At 44.7% G+C, this 16,742-nt stretch overlaps 1 protein-coding gene across 1 annotated transcript; it reads left to right on the top strand.

Moving 5' to 3' along the window:
• Window positions 1-13,707: 13,707 nt before the first annotated feature.
• LOC310871106 (lysine--tRNA ligase-like) lies at window positions 13,708-15,405 on the top strand (the record flags this gene model as incomplete). Its single annotated transcript, XM_083782595.1, has 1 exon — window positions 13,708-15,405. The coding sequence occupies one exon, from the start codon at window positions 13,708-13,710 to the stop codon at window positions 15,403-15,405; it is 1,698 nt and encodes a 565-aa protein (XP_083638721.1).
• Window positions 15,406-16,742: the final 1,337 nt, after the last annotated feature.

A 16,742-nucleotide genomic window follows, 5' to 3' on the forward strand; every position in this document is an offset into this window, starting at 1 on the left:
TACAAAGATGCATACAGTCTACCATTCAATGGAAGCCAACGGGCAGATGCAAAGATGCATACAGTCTACCATTCAATGGGAGCCAACGGGCAGATGCAAAGATGCATACAGTCTACCATTCAATGGAAGCCAACGGGCAGATGCAAAGATGCATACAGTCTACCATTCAATGGAAGCCAAACGGGCAGATGCAAAGATGCATACAGTCTACCATTCAATGGAAGCGGCATGAAGACACAAAGTTACATCCCACATCTGAAAGCAGCGTAAGTATTCTATTTAAAACTTTTTTTTATAATCGATAAACCACTATATTATACTGTAGTAATGTTAATACAAATTGATAACTTTTATCTGTTGCTACCCTAGTTTTGAGTTACTTAAGTTGAGACCAACAATTCAATGCCACTTCTATTCCAAATGGAAGAGAAAACTTTCCCCCCAAAAAAAAGTGTAACAGTCAGAAATTAAGTTCCATTAATAGCATGCTTGTTAGTGATTGGCCTAAATGAAGTTCCGTAAATAGCATGCTTGTTAGTGATTGGCCTAATTGGGCTCGTTAATTGCCACCTCTCAACACATGGAAACAAACACAAGATGCAACTGTGATGACGGTACACCTCCAATCACTGGGTCAGACAAAAAAACACAACTTAAGCAAGTGTGTCATGCTGATAAATGAATGTTGCCGTACAAAGCGTTGGGCTACAAGCACTGAGATAGCACTCTGTGCCAGAGAAATCCCTCCAGATACTACATGAAACCCGGCAATCCACTTCCCCTCATCCCCGAGGGACTGGGTTACATATTAAGCCATTTTGGGCGGGAACCCCTTTTGGTGTTTTAAGCATTATGTTATACTTTAGCTATTTTTTAAAAGTCGTGAAAGTGTGTCGCAAATCATTGAATATATATTTCAGAGCGAACATTTTTAACTAAAATATTTGCTTCTGGGGGGTCCCTGGAACAACATATTTTGAGATGGGGGTCCGTGGCCCAATAGAGATAATTCTGGGGGTCCTTGACATGAAAAAGGTTGAGCACCACTGACATAGAAACATGGGTTTTTCAGAAAACTATTAGGATTTAGAAGCCTTTTTTTTAATCGACCTCAGTCCAAAATGGGTTAAAGGACAATGCACAATATAAAAGAGAGAGAGAGAGAGAGAGAGAGAGAGAGAGAGAGACAACAGCCACGTGGGAGTATAAGTATAAGAGTGGCCATGATGGGCAGGAAGCCATCACTCTTCTCCTGCCCCGTCTTTAAGCCATGGTCTCCGTGACCCTGCCTGTCTGTGCTTGCCTGGGAGGCCATGGGTCCGGCAACCGCTGACAATAAAACAAACGGACAGGCCCCAATTTATATACAGTCTGGTGTCATGACAAGGGATAAACAGCACGGCGCTCTGGGGGCCTCTCTCTCTCTCTCTCTCTCTCTCTCTCTCTCTCTCTCTCGGGAGACAGTCCTAGCGCTAATAGCAGCAGGACTATCATCATCATCATTGACGTCCTCATCGTCACCATCCTCATCACGCCGCTGTGCTGCCTCCATCAAGACCAGCGATAGTGCTGGCCTGGCAGAGCCTCCTAAGTGCCTATAAAGCTGCTTGGGGGGGAAAAAGGGACAAATGGTGACGGTTATTGGACGGCTCCACTTCGACCATATATATACACTCAAGGGACAACACGCTGTTTACTTGCAGGCCGGGGCTTTTATTCATTCGTGTCACTGAATTAATCATGTAGAAAACAAAATGCAATTGCCTGTCGGAAGAGTGGTGGACGGTGGCAGTGTGGAGTAGCTATGGAGCTGGGCAGGCAGGTCCGCCGTACGGAAGCGCCTGCTGCAAAACGCGCCGGGAATGACAAGAGCCTGGCTGTCGTCGCCGGTGGTGGTGGATGAAAAACAGCACCTCTCAAACGAGCCGTGGCAGCTCGGCCGCCTCCCTGCGCCTGCCGAGGACCACGATGCACGGAGAGCACACAGACGCAATTATCTTCACGCCAGCTTCGCTGTTTGTCAGAACTAGCCGAATGCTTAAGGACTCCAGACCAGTATAGTGATTATATGACAGCCCTATAAGAGCACCGGGATGCACCTGAGATCAGACTCCAGACCAGTATACTGATTATATGACAGCCCTATAAGAGCACCGGGATGCACCTGAGATCAGACTCCAGAACAGTGTACTGATTATATGACAGCCCTATAAGAGCACCGGGGTGCACCTGAGATCAGACTCCAGACCAGTATAGTGATTTTCTTTTTCCTATTTTTTTTTTCATTAAATATTCCTTTACTGTTCCAATATTTACAACACATGGACAGTTAACATTACATTTTATGTCAGGTGTGAAATGATCCATGGCATTGACATAATCTCATTGATACAAGAAGACAGAATCATGGTTCCATTTGTGTCTAGGAATAAAAGATAAATATCACCCACAAAGCAACAAGCACGATTGGCATGTTTCTCTGAAGTTCAAACCATAAATCTGAATCAAAAATGTACTCAAGTTTAAACTTCAGTCCGATTCCCAAGTGCTTACTTGGTCTGTGTTGGAAGAGTTATTTTCACAGGGCCAAGAGTTATTTTCACAGGGCCAACTTCAAGTATAACATCCCTGGTGGTTCAAAGGGGGCCTTTAAATATCTTCTTTTTTTTTTTTTAAGATTTCTTTTTTGCGGCTTACGCCTTTTATTGATTTTTGAAGGGACAGACAGTAGGCTGACAGGAAACGGGAGAGAGATGGGGGATGACATGCAGTAAAGGCCGTGTCGGGTCCGGGAGTCGAACCCGCGGCACACTGCGACTGGATTACCAGTCCGGTGCCCAGACCGTTACGCTACGGCCTGGGCTTTAAATATCTTCTTAACACAAATCATTTAGCCTCCACAGTTCTATCCAATATTCGGACTGAGCTTTACAGCTTTACAGCTCTAGGATAGCTGCTCCTCACTGCTTGGGTTTTAGTGCGGTCGACAAGACGCCCACAACAAGGGCAACTACAGTGAATCCTTGAGCCACGATACGCCCCCGCATCATCAGCTGGGACTGTCTGGTCTTCCCGTGACTGAAGGCTCGGAGGCCCCAAATCAGAGCACCAGCTGTACCCAGACAACCTATAGGGACGAAGGGGTTCTCCTTGGTTTTCCTCATGAACTTGTCCTTGAAAGTCTCATCCTTGTGAATTGGGGATGTAGGGCTGAATCCTTCGATGACCGGAGGCCTGGAGAAGTCAAATGGAGTCGGGAAGGAAGGCGTTGTTTTCGGCGTTACAGACGCATCAGCGACGATAGTAGGAGCAGGAGGACGAGCAGCAGCCATGTTGGTCTAGAGGACCACCCAGTATAGTGATTATATGACAGCCCTATAAGAGCACTGAGGTGCACATGAGATCAGACTCCAGACCAGTATAGTGATTATATGACAGCCCTATAAGAGCACCGGGGCTGACGTGAGATCAGCAGGCCGGGAGTCGTTATCAAGACCAATAATAGACTTACACCAGCAGAGCGTGCAAGTACTGTGGTCGGCTGCGTATGTATGGTATATGTTCGTATGTATGGTATATGTTCATATTTAGGCCAATTAGGTGGTCCTTAATTGGCTGTTGATGGTGACGTCATTAAGATATGATGGTGACGTAATTAAGATATGTTTATATGAACAACCTTTATTGAAAGAGGGTCCAACAGAAAAACAACAAAACAAGAAATCTCTCCCAACCTGTCCGCTCCCACCCCACCTATAGTCACCCAGAGAATAAGGCACTTAATGCATTACAATACTCATATAAAGATGATCAGAAATCAAACCAAAAACAGACTACAGACCATTACATAATGCACATGCGCGATAACATGCATTAACGACTGCACATGCACTTTAGATGTTGAATGACAGTATCTTCACAGGCTTGTATGTGAGAAACAGAATGAACAATGAGAGGCATATTAGAAGCAGGGTATTTGAAGATGAGTAAGGATATTATAGAGGCTTTAAAGATATTGAAGGAGTTAATCAAAAAGAGAACTGGGAAGATTGTTCCAGTCATCCAGAGGAGCTTTGTGTTTCAAAGCATGTCGGCCAACTTCTTTTCTAAAGAACAGGGGACAGTGAATTAAGGATACTCTGTGTCCCTCAGATTATATTATGGTGAGCTAAGGGGATGCAAATATTGTCTTAGATATTCAGGGTACTAAATAGCAGCCAGTCTGGAGATAATTCTAAGGACGTTTGGAGACGTCTCGGGCTCAAATTGGGTGTTAACCAGTTAACCCATTCTGACCTGAGATCAGATTCATACGAGGTTTTCCACTGGACACACACTGATCTGATTAACCCATTCTGACCTGAGATCAGATTCATACGAGGTTTTCCACTGGACACACACTGGTCTGATTAAGGGACTCATACTGTACATAACACCATGGTGGGTCATATGAGGACACTTCAGTATAAGTTTGATTTGAACAGTTTCAATGTTGGCTGGGTTGTTGTAGTAAAATAATTGTATTTTGTATTAATGTCGGATTTCTTTAAACGTTTGTTTGTTGTTTTCGTCTTTAGGGGCTGAGAGTACGTTTGTAGAAGTTGCTTGCGCAGTAAGTAAACGGCCTACTTGTGTGCAAGTTGGCAGCTCGATAGAGTGCATTGTGTGCAAGTTGGCAGCTCGATAGAGTGCATTTCTATGTTTGTTTTTGCAGTCAAGACACAGGTGTGTTCAAGAACCTTTAATTGCTCTGCGACGTTCTACCATCAAAGGCGTCTGATGTGGCGTCTGATCACACAGCATCAAACTATGAAATAACATCACACATGGTAGATGTATACGTATATGTAGCCCCCAGCCAAGACCCAGCCTGCAACAGCCCTGCCAATCGGGCTCAGCTCTATATTGGCACGACACGTTGCGCGTTGGTCTGGCGAGTGGGCGGCCCGGGTTCAATCCCTTCGTTCCGCGCATTGCTACCAATCTGGCGTAGTCGGCAGGACGTGGAGCGTGAGGGACATGAGGAACATTGTGTGCGGCGGTCTGCGGTGTGAAGTGAGAATTAAGCGCGAGGACGCGCTTCAAAGACTGGGGGGGGTGATTGTAGCCCCCAGCCGGCAACAGCCCTGCCAATCGGGCTCAGCCACGACAGGTTGCGCGTTGGTTTGGCGAGTGGAGTGGGAGGCCTGGGTTCAATCCCCGTTTTCTGCGCAATGCTACATAATACGTGAATTAAAATGTACCGTCAGAATCATGGCGCTTATGTGAGAAAAAGCACACATGATGATCGCCTGACAGATGGCGTAACGTCGGGGTTATTTTCTCACAGTGTGAAAAGCGTTGTGCTGGCAACCTACTGTACCAACGCAACGCTGCCAGCTGGTCTTCTTCAAAGCACTCTGTCTCAGTTAAGTCCCCCAAAAAAGAAAACAAAAACAAAAAAAAACTCTTATTTTCATTATTTTGTCACAGCTCCCCTGCAGCGTCGCCGTCGTGCTCTGGGCTGTAAAGCTTTTCGGGGGAATGTAATGTAAAAGTGAGAGCTTGTACTGATGGAGTTCTGAAAATACCTTTTTTGAAAAGCCTTGCCGTATCTCTATGCCAAACGGTATACCGTATACAGGCCTAGTACTGTCCACTTCCCAGCGGCATGCCGTCTGATCTGTGTGTGTGCAGGCCTGCACAGACACACTGGGGAATTATATAATAATAATAATAATAATATAAACTTTTAGCACTTTTCAAAAAGTAGCAGAACAAAGTGCTTCACACAAGAAATAAAATACCCGTCTACGGTACCCAACAGCATTATGAAAACATGGTAAAAAATTAAATAGGAGGCATCTTTGCAACAAAACAAAAGTGTACTACAGGGCACCAACTATACTCAGCAAGCCTGATTTCCACCGGCAGCGCATTCCAAAGTGTAGGCAAAGCTCGGTATCAAAGCCAAAGCCCGGTATCAAAGCCAAAGCCCGGTCTCCTCTTGTTTTTAACCTGGACTTTGGATGGACGAATGTGCTGCCCGAGAGGAGCTCGTGGCTATGTTTCGTGTCTGATCACAGTGGAGAAGAGCAGTTCTGAAATGTAGGTCGGAGACTCGGAGCTAAACCAGACCTGGCCTTGAATGTGATGAATAAAATTGTAAAAAAAAATCAATTCTAAAAGAGATTGCGAGGCATGCTGCGGAGAAATGTGGTCAATTTCAGTTTGGAGCCAGTTAAGAGGCCAGCTTGCAGTGTTCTGTAGCCACTGATCATGATGGAGACTGGAGACTGGAGACTGTGCACCGAAAGTTATAGAGTAAAGGTGTGATGAAATAAAAGCATGAATAACTTTCCTCAGAGCAGAGATGAGCAGGACAGATTTGATTCGGTGCCTCCAGCAATGGCCGGGCGCTCAACAAGAAAAAGGGGGGGGGGGGGAATCAGACAAGTCTGAAGTGAGTGGTACTGTACTGTACTGTACTGTACTGTACTGGCCCTCCTCCCTGGCCTCTGTGTGTGTGTGTGTGTGTGTGTGTGTGTGTGTGTGCGTGCGTGCGTGTGTGTTAGCAGTGACACTTGGTGGTCAACAAACGCTATTTCCGTATTCAGACAGACAGACAGACAGACAGACAGACAGACAGACAGACAGAGCCAGGGACACACATAGCTGTCTATAGGAGTAGCTAGCACCACTCAACAAAAAAAACCCACAATTGGCCAAGTTCGAGGCTGGGAAGCCAGGTGAGGAGGGCGATTTCTGTCGCTGCACTATAGCGACAGAAATCACCTACAGGCAGAGATGGGCAAAATACATTGAAAATGTATTTTGATACAAAATACAAATACTGGGTCAAAAAATGTATCTAAATACAAAATACAAATACTGGTCTGAGAAATGTATTTGAGATACAAATACGTATTTTGTATTTTGAAAATACATGAAAATACATTTTCATGAACATACATGTGTATAATGATAAGTAAATTCATAATTGATTGCCAAATATTAAATTAATGACCTGTCAGAATGTCTAATACATTGAGGATTATTAAGAAGAACTTGAAGATATGAGCCTTGTGAGGTTAGTCTCCAACAACTGAAGGCCCGCCCTATTCTGCCTCTCATTTGAGGTTCAATTTGAGTGTGTAAGCTTTGATTGATTGATTGATTGAAATGTATTAACAGTTTGCAGAATTACAGTACATTTCAAGCGAAAAATCTATACAAAAACTGTTAACTGTGAGTGGACGACCCAATTTAAGCATTACACTTGTTTAGATGAGGGTCCACCATATTCAATTCATCAAAACATTTAGAGACGTACAAATAGACACTTCTATATAGTTAAAGAACAGAACAGGAATTCACCATAAAGGAAGCAAAAAGGGAAAAGAAACGTATACAGTGAGGGGAAAAAAAGGGGGGGGGGGGATTCAGATTTTCCGGGGGCCAGTTTCGAATTGCAGCCATCCGTAGGTGCCCTTTGAGAGCGGTTTTGAAGGAGTCAAGGGATTCACATGTCTTAATGACTGTTGGTAGGGCGTTCCACATTTTGGTGGTATAGGAGCGAAAATAATTTAGTCCCTTGTTTGTGCCGAATCTGGGTTGCACATGGTTTGTTGCACTCCCTCTGGTGTTGTGGGTGTGGACTTCGTTACATTAAGGAAGTATTTAGACAGGTACATGGGTATCTTGGTGGTGTATCGAATCTTGTGGACCAGACCCATTGCTGTGGTACCAAGAGGTGCATGCATAGTGATAAAATTGCCACCAACGTAATCAAAAAAGTCAATCAAAGAACAAGATTCCTTTACAGGATCTCCTCACTGGTCAACAAAATCACCTTGAAGACCTTAACAGGAGCCCTCGTACAAGGTTTCTTTGACTATGCATGCACCTCCTGGTACCACAGCACCTCAAAGGCCCTTAAAACAAGGCTCCAGACCTCCCAAAACAAACTGGTCAGGCTCCTACTTGGCCTCACCCCCCGAACCCACCTCACCCCTGCCCACTTTGACAGGCTGGGATGGCTAGGGTCGACGACAGAGTACAGCATCTTGCAATGGGTCTGGTCCACAAGATTCGATACACCACCAAGATACCCATGTACCTGTCTAAATACTTCCTTAATGTAAACGAAGTCCACACCCACAACACCAGAGGGAGTGCAACAAACCATGCACAACCCAGATTCGGAACAAACAAGGGACTAAATTACGCCCTACCAACAGTCATTAAGACATATGAATCCATTGACTCCTTCAAAACCGCTCTCAAAGGGCACCTACGGACAGCTGCAATTCGAAACTGGCCCCCATAAAATCTGAATCCCCCCCCCCCCAACGCCCCCCCCTTTTCCCCTCACTGTATATGTTTCTTTTCCCTTTTTGCTTCCTTTATGATGAATTCCTGTTCTGTTCTTTAACTAATAGAAGTGTCTATTTGTACGTCTCTAAATGTTTTGATGAATTGAACATGGTGGACCCTGTTGTAAACAAGTGTAATGATTAATTGGGTCGTCTACTCATAGTTAACAGTCTTTGTATTGAGTTGTGCTTGAAATGTACTGTAATTCTGCAAACTGTTAATACATATTTCAATCAATCAATCTGATTGATTAATCAGAAGGTGGAATAGAAGTGACATCACACATTGTGTTGTGTTGTGTGTATGGGTGCGTGTGTTTTGCCCCTACAGTTTTAACCTGAGGCAGTGTAAATGTTTAACATGTGTCCATTTGAGAATAAAATTACATTAAAACAAATAAAGTATTTTATGTATTTGAAATACAGAAAATACTCAATCTGAAAGTATTTAGATACAAAATACATCTCATTTCTTCCATCCCAGCGAAATACAAATTACAAAATACAAAAAAGTATTTCAAATACGTATTTCAAATACATGTATTTCAAATACTGCCCATCTCACAGGTGTGTCGACGGGAGCCCACTGAACTGGGAATAGTCTAGTGTTTCCATACAGGTGTGTGTGTGTGTGTGTGTGTGTGTGTGTGTGTGTGTGTGTGTGTGTGTGTGTGTGTGTGTGTGTGTGTGTGTGTGTGTGTGTTGTCGGATCGGTTGTTGATGTTTCAATACCTGATGAGTACAGGCCGGCGCCATTACTGCGACCGCTCGCAGAGTAAACCAGGCTAGCAGATCGACAACATTCGGAAAAAAGGAGTAAGATGAAAGAATATATATTTGATAAACAGGATGACTGAATTAAGCTTTTTCATGTTGGATTTGAGAGGCTCATTCAAAACAATGAACAGGGAAAACGTAAAGGTCAGACAAGTGCATGCGGTCACCGGTTGGTTTCCAACTCTGTGTGGAATGGATACACTTGGGAAAGTCTGAGTGGAGAATGTAAGAAAAAAAACACAACATTGGCTGCAATAATAATAACTGTACCTCTGAAAACTACCGATTGCACCAAAGGCACTCGACTCTCCACTGAAGGCTGCTCAGTGTGGACCACTGGAAAGGTCAGCTGACGTTATGGGTGACTGCACGTTATGAACTGTATGATTTTAAAGTCCGTCTGTGCTCTGTGAGTCTGGACGCTTCTTTACGTGGGGGGGTCTCGGGGCCTGGGGAACGGCATGGGGTCCTTGAGAGGGCCTCGAGACAGCACAGCATGCACTGACTCAAAAAGCTTCTTTCAATTGAATTGAATTTTTTTCACAACCGTAATAATAAGTTCCAACTACTCATGATAAACCCCTGCCCAGTGGCGTGCACAGACATTTAGAGGGGCAGGTGCTCAAGTGAAAAAAGGGCACCTTGTGCAGCGCATTTTGGTGCTTTAGCTATTGAAAAATAGCAGATCTACAAGCCACGAGCTTGTAGGTCTGCTATTTTCTTTTTTATCGAAGAACCACTGACATAGAAACATAGCTTTAGATTGTGGGGGCCTAAATAATATAGTAGAAGCGTTTTTTATCAAGATTTGATCAATGTCCACAAACTACAAATTAAGAAAGAAAAAAAAAAAAAAAATTAAGAGCAAAATTGCCAAAAGGGCAAGGCAGCACCCCCTAGTGTCTATCTGTGCACGCCACTGCCCCTGCCCCCCCCTGCCCATTGTGCATGCACAGGGGACACGGTGTGGTCCAATTACTCAATCAGCTCCTTATATAAGCCCATCTGAAGTGGCCGGTCCTTTCTTTGGCCAGCTATCTTAACACCACCAGTACTCGTCCAAACTGATTGCACATATTCTTAAATACAAATTAAATGACTCCTGATGAAACAAAAAATAACTTAATGGATGTAGGCCCTATTCTCCAGTGTTTATTGCACGTTTGATGATAAAGGTTACTGACTAGTAACCTTTATCATCAAACATGCAATAAACATTATGTCCTTTTTAACAGCTTGTGTGCAGTCTTTTATGTCTGTAGAATGTGGTGAGTGTAGTGGCAGGGGAGAAAATAAAATCTATAAGGTTCTTGCACTTCTTGCTGTGTGTGAGATAGTCCATTATGAAGAAAAGCTGAAACATCTTCCTATATTCTTGAATTCCACAAAGGTCATGAAGGTGTTTCTGTATCGTGTACAGAAGGCTATAATAATAATAATGAATTGCATTTTTATGGCGCTTTTCTATGCACTATGTGCCTATTCAAAGCGCTTACAATGGTTCATTCATTCATACATTGGGAGGTGAAGCGGCGAACAGTCGACGCCAGCGTCCTCACTTCCCACCCCCAATCCAACCCTTGATGAGTGTCAAGCAGGGAGGCACTGGGTCCCATTATTTAGAGTCTTTGGTATGACCCGGCCGGGGATCGAAGTCGAACCCCCGACCTCCCAGTCTCAGGGCGGACACTCTAACCACAAGGCCACTAACTGAACCTTGATCTAGACACACAAAACCCCTTTATGCCTATGATGGGCCTATAACAATAAAAAATAAAAACTATATGGGTTTGAGCTGTGCAGCTGTCGCTTGAAAAATTAATATTATATTCTTATTTATTTCCACTTCAGAACTTTCAGTGACGGACACTGCGCTATGACCCATATCATATATCATAAGCAAATATGGCCTTGTCTTGTACAGGGATACAGGGCGGCGAATGAACAGTAATTGCTATATGTGTCAATTTAATTTGGGAGCCACCGCAGTAGCATTTTTCAACACACAATTTTGGATTGCTTCAGGCTCATGATTGAACCCATTCTGACCCGAGATCAGATTCATACGAGGTTTCCACTGGACACACACTGGTCTGATGAACCCATTCTGACCTGAGATCGGATTCTAGAAATGTCAGTCGCTCTTTGATTTTTCTAAAATAGCAGACCTACAAGCTCGTATCGCGCCACTCGGTGGCGCGATATGAGCTTGTAGATCTGCTATTTTTCAAAATGGGTGCACGGTCAGAATGGGTTAAAGTCTTTAACTCATGTTGATTAGGTGACGTATAATGGTGATGTAAAACAAACGGTACCAACACAAACATTAAACGCCATTAACAATAAAGAGACAATATGATGTAATGAATTACAAAATGACGTAAGTTTTCCCTTCATTCTCAATGGCGTTTATTAAACAAACATTGAACTAAAGACAAACTTTAAACCTGTATATAGGAGGGGCCCCTCAAATAAATATATGTGATCGGTTAGCCGATTTGCTCGTCTACATATGACGTACATTTTCCCTTCAGTGTCAAAGGCATTTAATGTTTGTGTTGCCACAAATTTACATCATATTTGGCAGACATTTGACCTAATTTCTCATTTCATTGTCAATGGCAAATATGAGACGTTTGTGGACAAACCTTACGTCATATTTGAGGCACATGTGAGTCTGTGACCTAATTTCCCCTTTCATTGAACTGAATTTATGTGATTGGTTAGCCAATTTGCTCGTCTACATATATGACGTACATTTTCCCTTCATTGTCAATGGCATTTAATGTTTGTGTTGGCACAGATTTACAGTATGTCATATTTGACGGACATTTGACCTAATTTCTCCTTTCATTGTCAATGGCAAATATTGAGACGTGTGAGGACAAAAGCTGTATATAGGAAGGGCTAGTAGTACCCCTCAAAAAGGAAAAATCACACCCATGTGAACCGAGTGGTGCAACACCCCTCTCTCTCTCTCTCTCTCTCTCTCTCTCTCATTGCATTGTATATAGTCATAGCACGCCATAGTACATATGTATCGCATAGTAGTATATATATATAGTTTATGTATAGTCTCATAATATAGATATTCCACTGTTACTTTCTTAGCTTACGCATGTTTTATGATAAATGCTTTTGTGATGTATTCCCATGCTTTTGTTCTTGATTATTGTAAGTCGCTCTGGATTAAGAGCGTCTGCTAAATGCCTAAATTGTAAATTGTAAATTGTTCTCTCTCTCTCTCTCTCCCCCCCCCCCCCCCCCCATCCTCCTCCTCCTCCTCCTCCTCCTCCTCCTCCTCTCTCTCTCTCTCTCTCTCATTAGCAGGCAACAGCGCCCCTACTGGTACTCATTATATGATGCTCATACACACATAGGTGAACGTATGGGTGGACGTCACACACATAGGTGAACACAGACAAAGCTGTTCCTTGGAGTGGTTGCACCACTCAAAAATATGAATATATATGGAGCTATCGGACGTATCTAAATAGATAGATAAGTCAGACATTCCAAAGTCCATAGATTATGCGGGTGTGGTTGATGTAGAGCGTCTATAGAGCCCCATAATAGATGGCTCTGGCAGGCAGAGACATAGTGCTGACATCATGCTGATGTTAAAACTCCATATATAGCTGACTCATCGTGACATCAGAGCAACCCATTCTGTAACCCATTCTGACCTGAGATCAGATTCTAAAAATGTCTTCTACATACATCCTGACTGTTTTCCATTCTGACCTGAGGTCAGATTTAAAAAAAAATCTTCTACGTCAGTCGTTCTTCGATTTTTCAAAATTAGCAGACCTACAAGCTCGTAGCACGCCACTCGGTGGCGCGCTATGAGCTTGTAGATCTGCTATTTTTCAATAGCTAAAGCATAACATGATGCCAACACCACCGCCCCAAAATGGGTTAAGCAGTATTTACTCCACTTCCTGGGGATCCAATGGACATTCAGTCTCCATACATGGAGATAACCTGATATATCTTTTTTTTTTTTTTAAGATATTTTTTTGCGGCTTACGCCTTTTATTGATTTTTGAAGGGACAGACAGTAGGCTGACAGGAAACGGGAGAGAGATGGGGGGATGACATGCAGTAAAGGCCGTGTCGGGTCCGGGAGTCGAACCCGCGGCACACTGCGACTGGATTACCAGTCCGGTGCCCAGACCGTTACGCTACGGCCTGGGCCAACCTGATATATCTTAACAACTTATTCAAGTCTAAATATTACAATCTCCATGTTTGGGCCGTGCTGATCCAGAGCTCTATACAGTATATGAGCATGACGGCGACATCCAGCACTGACATCAGACTAATGTAGAAACCTCATTATAGATTACACGCCTGGCATCGTCATGGTGATTCATACCCAGTTGGCTGGCATGATCATCATGACACGCATCCATCCAGTAAACCTTATAAAAGATGGATCAGAAGGGCTTTTATTCACGTCTCAACAGCAACTCTGACTCTGCTCACCAGAGACCACAAAGCCCTCACAATCCCGATATCGTTGTATTCCAAGTTTCAGCGTTTCCCGGTTATTATTTTTTTCAGCAGCAACAAGATGTCTCATTATGACCTTCGAGTGGATGAGGAGACTCTGGAGCGTAATCAGCACTTCAAGGACCGTACCCGGGAAATCCAAGCTCTGAAGAGCAAGGGCGAGGACCCTTACCCGCATAAATATCACGTGGACATTTCACTCGCGGAATTCATTAATACATACAGCTATCTTCAGCCCGAAGAGCATCTCACGGATGTTGTTCTGAGCGTCGCGGGTCGCCTCCATGACAAGAGGGCATGTAGCGCTAAATTGCTATTTTACGACTTGCGAGGGGAAGGTGTCAAGTTGCAGGTCATGGCGAGCTCAAAGTTCTACACGTCTGCGAAGGCATTCGAGGCCGACAACGACAAGCTGCGACGAGGCGATGTCGCCGGCGTCCGTGGCAACCCGGGGAAGACAAAGAAAGGAGAGCTGAGCATCATTCCACTAGAGATGACTCTGCTTTCGCCCTGTCTGCACTCGCTGCCACGTCTTCACGACTTGCTGTCGGACAAGGAGACCAGATTCCGCCAGCGCTACCTGGACCTGATCCTCAACAGCTACGCGAGGACGACCTTTGTGACGCGCTGCAGGATCATCACCTACCTGCGCCGCTTCCTGGACCAGCAGGGGTTTCTGGAGGTCGAGACGCCGATGATGAGCCAGATCCCCGGTGGAGCCATGGCTCGTCCCTTCGTCACTCAGCACAACGAGCTGGACCTGAAGCTCTACATGAGGATCTCGCCCGAGCTCTACCACAAGATGGTCGTGGTCGGCGGTTTTGACAGAGTGTACGAGATCGGCCGTCAGTTCAGAAACGAGGGCATCGATCTCACCCACAATCCAGAGTTCACCACGTGTGAGTTCTACATGGCCTATGCCGATTACAACGACCTGATGACGATCACAGAGGAACTTCTCTCGGGGATGGTGAAGGACATCACCGGCGGGTACAAGATAACGTATCATCCCGACGGGAAAGGGAAGGACAAGGCCTCGTGTGAGATCGACTTCACTCCGCCGTTCAGAAGAGTGAGCGTGACACACGAGCTCGCGAGGATAATGGGCGTCCCGTTCCCTCCTCCTGAAACCTACGACAGCGACGAGACTCGTAGGTTCTTCGACGAGTTGTGTGCCCAAAGGGGAGTGGTCTGTCCTCCGCCCAGAACCACGGCCCGCCTCCTCGACAGGTTGGTAGGAGAATTCCTTGTAGTCACATGCACCGACCCCACCTTTATCTGTGACCATCCGCAAATCATGAGCCCTCTTGCGAAAGGACACAGACACGTCAGAGGCCTGACTGAGCGCTTTGAGCTCTTTGTGATGAAGAAGGAGCTCTGCAACGCCTACACGGAGTTGAACGATCCCGTCAGGCAGAGAGAGCTCTTTGAGCAGCAGGCCAAGGCCAAAGCCGAGGGAGATGACGAGGCGATGCTCATCGATGAGACCTTCTGCACGGCTCTGGAGCACGGTCTGCCACCCACCGCCGGTTGTGGTTTGGGCATCGATCGTCTCGCCATGTTCCTCACAGACTCTAACAACATCAAGGAGGTGCTGTCCTTTCCCGTCATGAAGCCTGACGACAACAAGGCAGGACCTCTGAGCTCAGACCTCTGTCTGAATGACCGGACCTCTGCACGCAGAGCTCTGTGCTCCGAGCTCAGAGCTCGGACCTCCAAGCACCGAGCTCAGACCTCTGAGCTGAGTTCAGACCTCTGAGCTCCGAGCTCAGAGGTCTGAACTCAGCTCAGAGGTCTGAGCTCAGAGCTCAGACCTCTGAGCTCTGAGCTCAGAGGTCTGAGCTCCGAGCTCAGACCTCTGAGCTCAGAGCTCAGAGCTCAGACCTCTGCGGCAAGAGTTGTCAAAGTTAAGGAGTGTGCAAAAAAAAAAAATGATGCCAATCTAAGACAAATTGAAACACCTGTGTTGGTCCACAACATGGCAGATGTAGGACTGCGTTTGAAACTCACGAATAGAAAATAAAACAGCTAGAGGTGCTCCGATTGATCGGACGATTTTGACTCCAAATGACTCGATCAGTGATCGGCAATTTACCTGGAGACAAACAAGCTGGAGACATGCAGTACAACGGTGACAATCAAGTGAACACCACAGTAATGGACATTTTACCAGTGGACCAATTGTAACTGGGCTGACCCGAGGCCCCACCTGGCCTTACTAATTAGCACACATTTTACGCAATACCCAGACCGAAAACATCAATAAATAAAAACATAAGTCCATATATGGCCATATTGTGACAGTCTCATGATAACCAGTGTGGTTGCTGTGACGCCAGTCAAGTTGCTACAACACATGGATCTCCATATGTGGAGCTCACCATCATCACCTGGATCTCCATGTATGAAGATCACGACACTGTCCTCATCAAACCCTGGATAGCCATACATGGAGAAGAGATGGATCATCACCTAGATCTGCGTATATGGAGCAGGCCAGCAACAGTATCTGTGCTGTATTAAGAAGCTCAGAAACTGAAAAGTTATTATATAGGCCTACTATATATTTAATACAAAATAAATAAATAAAACGTTCATTTGCAGTATTATATTTAAATATTGTGCTATTAAAATGTTCTCATCAAAGCAGATCTTTCCCATGATGTAGCTAATGTGGTTTGGCACAAAAGGAAGTGCTTATGGACTAAAACCACAGCTTTTATAAATGGTGAACTATTTATATCAAGTAGCCTTTTCACCCTGCCTGTACTCGGGTGACAAATATACCTACAGTAGGACTATAGCTCTCGCATATCCCCTCTGATGGCTTACAGTTGCCTGGCCTTTTAGCCATTATAAATATATTTTATATACAGTAGCCCACCCTATGTAAACTTAAAGGCTTAGATTTCTCACAATCAATGGCCAGAAGTTTATAGTTTTTTATGAAATCTGCCTGACAATACAATGTTGTATTGCAATACAATGGCACCAACATTGCAATACAATGTATGTACAAGCCTCGGCTTCTGTCTTCACCTTTTCGGTACCACTTAGTGCATTTTAACGTGCATGTACTCCTTTCTCCTATGGACC

This window comes from Protomyctophum parallelum, assembly GCF_964188405.1.
Source record: "Protomyctophum parallelum genome assembly, chromosome: 14".
NCBI classification, from domain to species: domain Eukaryota; kingdom Metazoa; phylum Chordata; class Actinopteri; order Myctophiformes; family Myctophidae; genus Protomyctophum; species Protomyctophum parallelum.